The sequence below is a fragment of the Candoia aspera genome, chromosome 2 (assembly GCF_035149785.1).
Source record: "Candoia aspera isolate rCanAsp1 chromosome 2, rCanAsp1.hap2, whole genome shotgun sequence".
Lineage (NCBI taxonomy): Eukaryota > Metazoa > Chordata > Lepidosauria > Squamata > Boidae > Candoia > Candoia aspera.
In genome coordinates, this window is record NC_086154.1 from 174,068,569 (window position 1) to 174,081,216 (window position 12,648).

At 41.3% G+C, this 12,648-nt stretch overlaps 1 protein-coding gene across 2 annotated transcripts in view; it reads right to left on the bottom strand.

The window, feature by feature from the left end:
- Positions 1–12,648, bottom strand: part of LOC134491277 (PH and SEC7 domain-containing protein 3-like) — a 163,742-nt gene that overhangs the window by 16,437 nt on the left and 134,657 nt on the right. For both annotated transcript variants that reach the window (XM_063294914.1, XM_063294915.1), the window contains 2 exons: positions 4,284–4,477; positions 3,001–3,071 (listed from right to left, as the gene is read on the bottom strand). In XM_063294914.1, the coding sequence (XP_063150984.1) occupies positions 3,001–3,071; positions 4,284–4,477 (265 nt within the window). The remainder of the gene's footprint in view (positions 1–3,000; positions 3,072–4,283; positions 4,478–12,648) is intronic.

Sequence of the window (12,648 nt, forward strand, 5' to 3'; positions counted from 1 at the left end):
CTATTTTATGAGTCCTCCTATGTTATCTGTGCTCTTTGAGTGCCATTGTAGTTCAGGAAATATCAGAAGCCCTAGACCAAATAAAAGAAGCGCATGTTGCTCCCTAACTTGGAAGGACAATGATATAGATCAATCTTTTCTAACCCTGTACTGTCCAGATGTATTGGGACTCTCATCCCCAGTATTCCCCGGCTAGCATGGCTATTGTTTTAATCTCATGAATTTCATACCACAATATGGTATCCTTAATGTACTGAATTTGGAACAGAATTTAAATCCTTTCTGAAAATTACCATCAGGGCCTTGAACAAATCACTTACTGTTATCCTACCTAACCTATTTTGTGGGATTGTCAAAAACCTAATTCCATACCACAGGCTGATAAATATTCAGATAGACAGATAAGGGAGAAAATGATGAAGCCCATCATATCTGCTTAGGTATTTTATATGTTCTAATTAAAGATAATAAATTTAATCTTAGTGTCTTACAAAAGGATGCTAATGTAACATAAATATGACTGGAAGCCCCTCACTTCTTTAGAACTATGTTTCTCCATACAGGGTCTTTTTTTAAAAAATGCCACATTAACTTTGAGGTTGAAAAGAACTTAAGGAAAGGGAGATGGACACCATTCTTCCTACACTTAAAAAGATTTAGGAAACAGCCTTCTCTGAGTGCCACTCACGAACACTCTACTGCTTGGAGTACTGTAGACATTCTCCCTAAAGAGATACAGTATGCCTGCCAACACCAGCACAGTGTGAAGGAGACTTCCCCAACCTTTCCCAAGCTCTAGAGCAATGTTTCTCTCAACCTTGACAACTTTAAGATGTGTGGACTTCAACTCCCAGAATTCCCCAGCCAGCCATGCTTGAAGTCCACACATCTTAAAGCTGCCAAGGTTGAGAAACACTGCTCTAGAGGAAGACTTTGGCAAGTGACTTGGCAAACAAATTTGGAGATCCTTGCATAAGAGTTGATAAAATTGGTTACAAGGATAGAAATACAAAAGTGGAACATTCAAACAAGTCTCTTTTGTACAATGATGGAAGCTGTCTGCAGATAAGGGTTGACAACTGTACCTGAAAATATTATCTAAGAACCTTCTACTGGCATGCAACTTTTTAAATCACTGCTTCTACAGCACCTCTTCCTATGGCAAAGGCCACCCTAATGAAATCCCAATTACACATCCACACAATGACAGATTCTGCCATTCTCCATATTGTCTGAAACAGGAAGCAATAATGCTCAGAAAGGTTGTTTCTTGGCTCATTTTCTATGGCTGGAAACACAACCTTAAAGATAGAGTACCATTAAAACAAAAATTAGAAGGAAGCAATTTATATAGCTGCTTTTAAAGAAGAATAAAGAGGTCAAATAACAGTTGAACAGTCATGACAAAAATCTGGCACATTTTGAAACTAGGTGATTTTTTCAAAGTTTCACATCCTTAAAGAGCTCTGTTAAAAATTAATCAAACTTATGATCAAACATACTTTTTTTTAACTGCAGTATTTGAAAAACAGCTTTTGTAATGCTTGACTTTGGAATTAGCTAAGACATAACAACAACATAACTCATAGCCCACACTCCCTGTCTCTTAAAAAAGGACGTCATTGCTGTGAACACTGGAATAAAAAAAGTGAAGAAAAAGATTTAATATCATCTGGTTATTTTTAATTGTAAGCACAACTAGGATTATCTTCTAAAGTGAAGACATATTTTCTACATACTTCAATCTCTATATTAGTCTCTATGAATTTTCTTTAGAACAGAAACATTTAGCATTTGCTAATAACACTCTATTTTATTGACTTAATTTTAACCATCAACTTTATATATGTACATACATACAAACAGAAATTTATCTCAGATTCATACCAGTTTAACTATTGTAACTTCTTCCAGAGAATCCTGGAACTATAGTTGGATGAGATACTAAGCATTTTTTAAAGAAAGAAGTCTAGGATGTCTCATAGATCTGTAATTCTACAATTCCCACAAAAGGGATACTGTTGTTAACCAAGCACAAGTGGTTTGCCTGAGACTTTTTATAATAGTCTTGGTTGTATTATTGCTCTTGAAAAAAACCAGCAAAAGCAAAAACCAATTTTAGTATAAATCTTGGTAAACAAATACCTTTACCGAATCAATTAAAAGAGAAATAGCCTTTTGAAGATGTTCAGGAAGGCTACACCACTCTTATAATCCAGACTTGGCGAGTCAGGCTGACTTCCATGTAAACATGTGTAAGAAGGCAGTCTCCTGACATTTTAGACCAACCGGTTCTAGCCAGTATAGTTAACAGTAAGCCCAAAATATCTGAAGGACATCAAATTGTCTGTTCAGCTTTACGCAGTTGCTGCCTTAATAAATAACATGGAACGATAACGCTTGGGAAAGTCTATCTGGTGATTATTCAAGTAGATATATTAAGGAACACAAGATGCCGAACATCTACCATCAAGGTAACCTTATTAAGATCAACCCACCAATCCCCAAGTCTGTAAGGGACAGGTCACTGCACGACATCACCTCAGTAGAGAAATATATAGTACAGTACTGTATATCTGAGTGTTTCAAGAAAGCCACAGATGAATTAGGCGGATTGTGACTTCCACCATCTCTGCTTTTCTAAGCTTTTAGTTCTCCTATGAACAGCTGCCCAAAAATGCACATTTTCCCAATGTGATGACAGAACGTATAACCCCTAGGGCTGGAAATGTATTCTTCTTCTGGCTTTACGAAGGGGAAAAATCCAAGTTATACGTGTTCCTTGTCTTTTTCTTGAAGCAACCCAAAGCAGTTCAGTGAGCATTCAAAGCTACTTGGGGGGACCCAGTAGTCCTAGGCCATGTTATTCTTACTTCTCTTGTGGGCATGGTGCACTCATTACTCAACAAAGCAACCATAAGAAGGACAAACAACAATGCTGCTTCTGTTTTTTTTAGCTAAGAAGAGTAGACAGAAGTGCATCTCATAGCGAAGTTTTACCTTTTGCAAATAAAGCACAGTTCCTTTAAGGACAGCATAAAAGGTCTTCCATCCTCTCTTCCCTCGTGGGGCTAGGAAAGCAACACACACAAAACAAATTCTGTGTAAAATAATACAGGTTATATAAATAAAGAATGTGCTCTTTTGGGTGTGAGACCCCTCTCAACCCCCCCCCCCCCTTTCCTTTAAAAAATGAAAAGTTCTGATAAAAACTAACACAAACCAATATTTACAATAAAGAAAAGAAAGAAAAAAAAGAGAAAGCCAAAAGTGCAGAAAAAAAGAAAAAATATTAAAATATTAATAAAGTTTTATTTAAAAAAAATAAAGGGTTTTGCAGGGGAAGGGTAGCCTGAAGCAGCCACGGTGCGCATATGCCTCACTGCCAATAGGGACTCGATATCTATCCCTTCCAGAAAGAACAATTCTACTACTCACTCTTTCTCCTCTTTTCCTATATTTACCAGCCCTATATTCATTGGAGCTGCCTGCTACAAAAGGAATACCTAAAATGGGGCAGTGAGCAGAGGTCTGTAAGAAGCGAAGCACTGGGAAAGCCTTCCAGCCCATTTCATGACTTTTGGGTGGCTGGGAAAGGGAGCCTTCGAGCCAGTGTTGATTCCTGCTGACTGCCTGGACTAGGCCCTGCAGTTTTCTTGGCAAGATTTTGGAAGTGGTTTGCCATTGCCTCTTCCTAAGGCTGAGAGAAAATGACTCAAGGTTTCCCAGCTGGCTTCATGCCTAAGGCAAGACTAGAACTCCCAGTCTCCTGGTTTCTAGCCTGATGCCTTAACCACTACACCAACCTGGCCCTCCCATTTCATGACTAGCAAGCTTGAACTAAGAAGAGGTTAAGCAGGAGAGCAATCTCATCCTTGGACCTCCACCATAGAGAAGTCTTCCCTCATGTCTGTGGCAAGAGAAATGACTGGAAGAGAATAGCAAAGCCTAATGAAAAGAAAGAACGTTAGGCCAGGGAGGAAGACATTGCAGCTGCATGCTAAGTCCCCGTCTGTCTCCTGGAGCAACTCTCAGTTGGGTTGCTGGAGCTTTTTCCCTCCTTAACCTTCCTAAACATATGCACAAGGCATTTTCTCAGCTTTCCCTCTGGGCTGCGAGATTCCCAGACCTCTCTTGCAACAGCACCTTTTATTTACATTCCCAGCAGCAAGGAAACAGGCACCTGCAATTGCACATATGCAAGTTTCTGTATTTACCACTCTGCCCTGCCGCCCAGACAGCTCTTTCTCTTGCAAGAGCAGTTCCCATTGAAAGACACTCACTCTTCTTTCCATCCATGTCAGCATGGATTTTACGAGCCAGGAATCCACTTTTGTACACAGCAGCATTGGGATCGTGAGGAATGTCCAGGAAAGGATTATTGGAATTGCCAATGCGACCAACAGACTTGGACTGGTTTCCATTATCCTTCTCATCAGTCCCATCAGAAGGGGATTTTTTCTTCTCTTCGTCATCTCTAAAGCAAATTCAAACAGAAGACCCACATTCACTGATGCACATTTTATTTTAGTAATCAGATTAAGCAAAGGTACACATTTTGTTATTATCTCCTTTATTTACTGAGTAACTGGAAAGCTTAATTTCATACTAGGACCTGTGGTTCTAAAATGAACAGAGATATTTCATGTACGGCTAATATTAAACTGCAAGAAATCTCATTAGTTTTGGTGAGATGGCTGACATTTATCTTTTGGGATATGAATCGGGATGGAAACCTTGGCACACCATTCCCACTTCAAGACATTGTGGAATTATACTCTGTAACTAGGAGGTCTGTGTCGAAGCTTTGTGCATTTTAATGCGACATCTTAAGAGTTTTACCTTTCAAATTACAGGGAGTGGGGGTAGGAGGAGGACCTTGCAGTTCCTGATTTTCTGGCAAGAGCAGTTTGCGACAGCTGGACAGTGTTGATCAAAGTTCATAAGGATTTGGCAAAGACTCTTGTAATTGAGCCCTGGAGCTTCAGTGTCCTGAAAATTGCCATCCTGCCCAGAGGATAAACTGCTCTAATCCACTGTCCCTATGGTACCCTGGAGCCCTACAGCCTTTCTTATTGTCCCTTTTCTCTTGTAGTCAGGAACAAGGAAATTGTCAGCCCTTCAAGGTAGACCAGATCAGGAAAGAGACTCCACAGGACTAGAACTGTATTTTATTGAGATAGGCTTTAGTAACAGAATATTTTGTTTGTTTGTTTTAATTTCTATAGCCGCCCATCTCAACCAAGTGACTCTGGGAGGCTGTGATGGAATGCGAGGGTGACCTTGGAAGAGATGCTGCCCAGGAAAAAATCAGATAAAAGAGAAGGAGGTCCGCAACTGAGTAATGGACAGAGAAAGAAACTTAGAAAGGGCCCGCCCTAATTACTCTGGCAGTAAGTAGGGAGGGCAGGAGATTTGTACTTCAAACTTGCAAGATTGATGTCAGTCCTCCCAGGTAAACCAGACAGAAAACACTGAGAGATAAGCTAACTCTACTTCATTGCAAGGCTACATTAACAGAATCTTCCCCCTTATATTCCAGGGAGTCGGGGGTGGGAGTGGGGTCTAGTCTGAGTCTCTTTATAATACTCTCCTGCCTCTCTAGACTTAACACATTCCTTCTGCACCTGATGTTTCCCTAAAGGCTTCTGGATTCCTTCTACAAGGTTGTCTCTCTGGCTCCCTACACAAATACCCTTAACTCGTATTTATTATTATCTATTATTTCTTAGAAAGCAACTTCCTCTGATTCAAAGTCTGACTATTGCTCCATTTAGCTCAATATTGGTAAAAGCTCTGTAGACTTTGGGGCAGGAAACTTGAGCCTTGCCCAAATCCAAGAGTACCAGGGAGAGAACCTGGGACTCTTGCATATATAAAAAATGCTTTTCCCACTGAGATAGGGCAAAAGTCTTCCTTTGCTCCACCAGCTAGACTATAGTCACATTTGTATGGCGATGGCTCATATCAGGCAAGCAAGGTACATGCAGGGAACATGCTAGAAACATTTTTCTTGCTTACTATGAATCCTAGTCTTATAAATATGCCACATGGTCAATATTGTTAGGAAGACGTATCTATCTACACAGATATTAAAAACTGAGATGGATCATTTACTAAGCCCAAGCATTCTCCACTATAGAACACATCTTAAACAGTGGTGGACAGTCTGAGAAACATTTGCAGTTTGGTCCTTACAGAACTGTTATCTAAGATGGCTACCTGGCAGTACATAGTGACAGGGCTGTCTCTGATGGAAGAGAAGGGAGAAGACTGTCATAAAACTGCTTAGGACTTTTATTTTAATGTATAAGGTATGGCCACTAAGTATCACCAGTGAAAGAGTATGTCCCCTATATTTTGCATCATCATTTGATCAGAGGTTTCAGTCTAGCCAGTATCATTTGCAACAGACCACTCTGAATTCTTGTTTATAGCAGAACTAGAATAGTTAAACAGAGAATATCTCTGGTCAAACTGAGAGTCAGAAAGTCCCCCTTCTCCCACTCATTTCATCAACGGTGCACTAGTTTGATTTGCTCTATTACTGCTAGACTTGTCCTAGCAGTCAGGAATCACGCTGAGACGAGGAGTAGGTCTCTAGTGTTTATTACTGCTACATAAGACAGAAAATCCTAACGAACTGAAGAAGTGTGGGAAAAACCCAGACAGATAAACCCCAAAAGCTAAGGCGGGTCTGTTCTGTGTCTCTTTGAATGGCTGCTTAATTCCTCAGTACTACGCATGCGTTTTCCCCCCTGGATAGGGGCCCCCTCCTGCTCACCATCAGTACCCATGACATCACCCTCCCCTCCAGATTCACATTCCATTTCAGCCCCCTCCCTCCCAGAGGTTTGATAAGAGTCTATGTCTCCTTCTAAGCTCCCATGGGAACTGGGCAACGATGGAAATTCTTCAAAGGAAAACTCCTCCAAACTTCTCTGGTAGACTGCCCTGGGATCTCAAGACTACTGGCAGAGCTGCTGCTGCTGCTGCTGCTAGCACCAGTTGTGGGTTAATCGGAGCTGGTTGTTGTAACTGCTGTAGCATAGCTGCTTGTAATGTGCTGATCTGGAGATCTACTTGCTGTTGGTGTTGTTGCAAAACTAGTTTGATTTGTTCTATTACTACTAGACTCATATCAACACACTGAATGTGTAAAATCCACTGCTGCACTCATGGCAGCAGAACACCATGTTTCCCTCTATGAACATGGCCCATCTCAGGACACCTATGGCAAAGCAGCAGAATGTATAAAGCTGCATAGATTATAATCTATTTAGCCCATATGCTTTAATCCAATAAGAAGCAATCATATATTTCTCAGCCCTTATACCCAGGAACCTGTAACCATAGAGCAGGCTTCTCCAACTTGATGCCCTCCATATTTACTGGGACTACAATCCAAGTATTTAGCATACTAGATCCCAGTATCTAACGTCTAGCTAGATCCCACAATCTAGCATACTATAATCCCTACACAACTGGTAGCACCAAGCTGAGTGTATGTGCTACAGACTGAAATGGGGACATTGTACATTTGTTATGCCTCTGAACTTGACTCCCTCTGTGTGCCCTATTCCACTATCACATACGCACTGCTACCACCGTGTAAGAGCTCTGACGCAGCTGTATAAAGCAAGGCCTGCAGCTTCTCCTTCACTCTGTGCTGAAATCTGTCACAGTCCAGGCATGAATTAATGGAACTGGTCTCTGCGCTATTTTCAGAACGCACCCTCAGACACAGATTATCTCATGGCAATTCTGTCAGCTTAGGAGTCCTCAGACAGAAGCATTTGAAATCCACACTCTGCCTTGCAATAAGTCCTCTGCATCTTAACTTTTCTTTTAGAAATAAAACCAAGTAGCAGCCCCTTACTTCAACTTCTGTCAGCTTACACTTATTCCTTCAAACCACTTGAATCAAGAAAGGCAGTTTTGTTCTTTAAATGTTAATATGTCCATAAATTATGCAGAACAGAACCAAGTAATTTTGTGAGTGTCATTGAGTGTACCTATACAACATCAGGCTCCTCCATGGCCTTCTGCAGAAATCTTCAGATCCTGCTTAAATTTAAGTCCCCCTAAATGCAACCAACATGTTTCACTGGCAAGCCAACTAATACTAAACTAGCAGGAAAGTGACTCCTTCCATTATTGCTGTCCTACAAAAAAGGACCAAAATAAAGCTATGTAGCCAGAACAGCTTGGTACTAAGAAGATGTATTTAGGTGACCACCAATTTTTACCTGCCTTTTGCCATCTTCTCTAGCTATCCAGCATCATATGCCCTGGTTTCTGCCCTAGCATAGTATCTCCTGCACAATGGTTTCCTGATTTCTCTGGTAATTCAGGCAAGCATTTCTAACATATCACCAGGGTCCCAAAAGAGTTGAAGTTCTATTAGATGGTGTTATGATGAACCCAAGAGTGCTTGTCCTTATCAAACTAGTATTCTTGGAAGTTCCACTCAGCTCCATCAGCCAACAGAGAGGAAGTAGTGGCAAAAGGCAGTGCCACAAAAAGTGATTCTAAATACCAAGATTAATCATGGAGAAGGGGCAGAGCTAAATCATCAAGGGTGTCAGCTAATTTCAACAGCAAAGAAACTGTTATGTTCTCAAGAGCATCAGGTGATATTGGCAATTGGATTATCTGATCAATAATTATCTGATCAATAATTATCTGTATCTGAATAGCATGTAACTGCATTCACCTTATATTTATATTTATTTATATTTATAAATTACATTAGTAATGACTCTGGGCAACAAACAAATTAAAAACAACATTGATTATAGTGAAAAGCCCAAAGAAGGTGAAAACCCAGGGACTAAATCTTTAATAAATTTTTCCCCAGGGCATATAATACCAAACCCAGTCCCTGCAGAAAGAACCAGGTCTTCAAGGCCAGTTTAAAGGATGGCAAGGCAGGGGCAATTCTGACCTCTGGGAGGATGCTGTTCCAGAAGGCAGGCACCAATAGAGAGAAGACATGCTGCCTGGGTCCCAGCAGAAGACACTGTTTTAAGGATGAGGCTGGAGCATGCCTTCTCTGCCAATTCTTACTTTTGGGGCAGAAACAATGGGGAAAGGGCAATCACTCACATAGCCAGACCCTGTGCCAAGAATGGCTTTAGGGAAGATTTTTAAGGTGTTCAGGTTGCAACTTCAGAGGAGCAGGGATGAAGTGGATTATCTGAACCTACTTCAGTTGAGTTTCAGACTGGGACTTAGTATGGAACCAGTATTGATCATGCTTGCTGATGACTGATGGTGGCACTTGTATTGTGGTGGTGTACCTGTCCTGATTTTTTACAAGATTAAGAATCTTTTTACAACATTACAAACAACATCTTGAACTGTACCCAGTTCATTGATAACCAACCAGTGCAGTTCATGTAGCAGAATTGTTACATGGTCTATTGAAGTGCACCCATAACTGCCCGCACTGCCATATTCTGGACCAGCTGCAACTTCCAAGTGGTCTTCAAGGGCTGCCCTACGTAGAGCACATTGCAACAGTCCACATGTGTGGTAACTAAGGCATGAGTGACTATGAGAAGGGATTTCCAGTAAAGGGCACAACTGGAGTTCCAGACATATCTAGTCAAAGGGCCTCTAGGCATAGCTGCCACCTGTTCTATGAGCAGGAGTTGGGAGTCCAGGACACCCAAATCACACACCAGTTCTGTCCAAGAAAGTGCTACTCCATTCAGAACTAAACATGGAAAAGCAGTAGAATTGGAGAACCAGAAACACACAGCCATTCAGTCTTGTCCTGGTTAAGCCTGAGCCTATTCCTCCCCATCCAGACTCTGACAGCCTTCAAGTACAGAGACACACTTGGCCAGCCTGGGGTTGAGATGTACAAGTGGGTATTAGCACCGCATATAGCTCAGTGGCACTCTACAAGTCAGAGGCCACTGACTCAACCTCTACCCCTTGTCAATACCAACTGGAACATCCTATAGAGAAGGAAGGAGAACCACTCCCACACCCTGCCTCTCACTCCCAATCTCAGCAGACAGTTGAGAAGGATACCATGATCAATGATATTGAAAGCTGCTGGGAGATCAAGAAAACCAGGACAGGTACACCACCACAATACAAGTGCCACCATCATTCATCAGCAAGAGTGATCAATACTCGTTCCATACTAAGTCCCAGTCTGAAACTTAACTGAAGCAGGTTCAGACAATCCACTTCATCCCTGCTCCTCTAAAGCTGGAACCTGAACACCTTTTCAAAAATCTTCCCTAAAAGGGGATTGGATGAAAATGGTCCAGCACTGTTGGGTCTCGTGATAGCTTCTTGAGGAGGGGATGCGTTATTGCCTACACTCACTCAAGGATGTATTTACCACCACATGGACCCAGTCACATGTCCCCTTCAGACAACCTAAACTACCAGGAGAGACATCGATCTAAGGGCAGGTAGCTGGGTTAACAGTCCCAAAGATCCTGCCCACTTCCTCAGGAACCGGAAGGTCAAATGTTTCCCAGATAACAGGACAAGTCAATGCCTCAATCAACTTTAGATACATGTGAGTGATATTCCAACTATCATCATCATCTGGATTTTATACTGTATTTATGCTGAATATTGTATTTGTATTTATATCTATTTATGGTATTTTAATGCTTTTATCTTTGTTGTAAACCACCCAGTCCCCCTTTGGAGGGAGATGGGCGGTGGCAAAATTTAATAAATAAACAAACAAACAAACTCATGTGGACTTATTCATTCAGAACCTTACTCTGAGTGGATCTGACTTTATCTGACAGGTGCCTAGAATAGTCTTTCAGGGGCCTTGAAGACAGACACTTCCCTGATTCACTGAACTATAAGGAGGAGGAAGAGGTACAGCACAATCGGACTTTCAAGATTCTGTTATTGTAGCCACTCTCAATAAACGTAGTTCTAGCCTTCCTGTGGAGTTGATTTCCTGGTCTGATCTACCTAGCAGGGCTGACAATAACAGCTATTCCAAGCCCCCTACCCTGGCTTCATGGACACATTTCTGAGAGGGGAACAACCCCCCCGGGCCCACACAGGCCTCTGTAATACATGCCTGGTCGGCTGCCTCATCCAGATCATGGATAAGACAGCTTTGTTACAAATTCACCTGGCATTTAGCAGCAGCTGGAGGCCAGTGACATTGAGGATTAGCATCAGGCCTAAACATTGGGGGTTGGGAGGAGAAATCAATTTCAAATATTGAGTCTGCCTTCCTTGAGGGAGGTCTACCCATGAGGGATCCCCTCCACATGCCTTTCACAACTGAGACATTACTGCCTGTCCTCTGACTGCCACAGGTCCCTCTGCTTCCTTCTCTCAGAAGCCAAGCATCATCTGATAACTACTCAGCCTTAATTCAAACTCTTTCAAGGCTAGGATCTGTCTAGTTTTCCCAGTATAACTCTGACTAAGAACTTCTGTAAATGCAGTAACAATTTAAAAAATAATAATTAACTTCTATTATCACCAAGAGCAATTTGATATTGACTAGAAGCATAAGTGACTTGGAAAGAGAGGAGAGATAATTACGGTATTGTTTATTCAACCAGCTTCCTGCAGTGCAGGGAAGTGCATGCTGGTATACAGCTAAAGACTTTCTTGGTGTAAGATGAAAACTTGCATACATTACTACAGCAAAAGGTAATCCCATAAAAGCAGTCTTATCAATATTAATATAGGCACTGACTTTTTCTGTTCCAAAAAGGCCTCTATGCAGCAGCCATGATTCCCCTCAGCATGAAAAGGAAATCAAGTAACAGTGATGAACAGGGAAGGGTGGTGAGTGGTTAAAATGCCCTGGAAAACTCTGATCTCCTCACATTTGGCTTTGAATACCAATTGGGCATCCCATGGTGAGCCTGCAAGATGGTTATGTGATGCTAAATGATTGTGTTCTCCCACATTTTGGGGTTTTTATCCTTTATTTATGTTGTTCAGTTTATGGTTTTAATTGTGAATATGTTGTATGCTGCCCAGAGTCACGTTTCGTGAGATAGGAGGCTATATAAATCTAGTAAATAAATAAAATAAAATTGTGAGCTCCCCGAATGCAGATGAAGTGGTGCCATTAGGCCTTCTGCTGTGAATTATCTTTAATATTGGTTTGTTGTCAAGCTATCCACAGTTAATCAGAAGACAAACCCCAGACAGCAAGCCAACAGGAAGAAACCTGACCCAAGACATGTTTCTTCTACCCAGCAGTTATGACACAATGCTTCTAAGATAAAAGGCAGAAAACTAAGCATGTGCTTTATTCATGCCGCCACAGATTAACTGAGGATTGAATTTCTCTCTTTAAGATAAAGTTTCCAACCCAAGTAAAAATGTCTTCCAACCTTACAAGCAGCCTTTCATCGTTAACAACTCGTTTTGCTTACTAGAATAACAAGCAGGCACCTGGCTTGCAAGAGATAATTTGGTTTGACAACCTATCCTTCTGTTACACATTCAGGAGATTCTGTCCCCTATTGCACGGACTGAGCCTAATGACCAAATAAACTTATCACCAAATTGTCCTACTCACCAAACATCTTTCATTGCAATTAAATTTAAACTGTATTTCAATAATAATAATAATAATTTATTAAAACTGTATGCAACCCAACTCTCAGTGACTCTGGGGAGCTC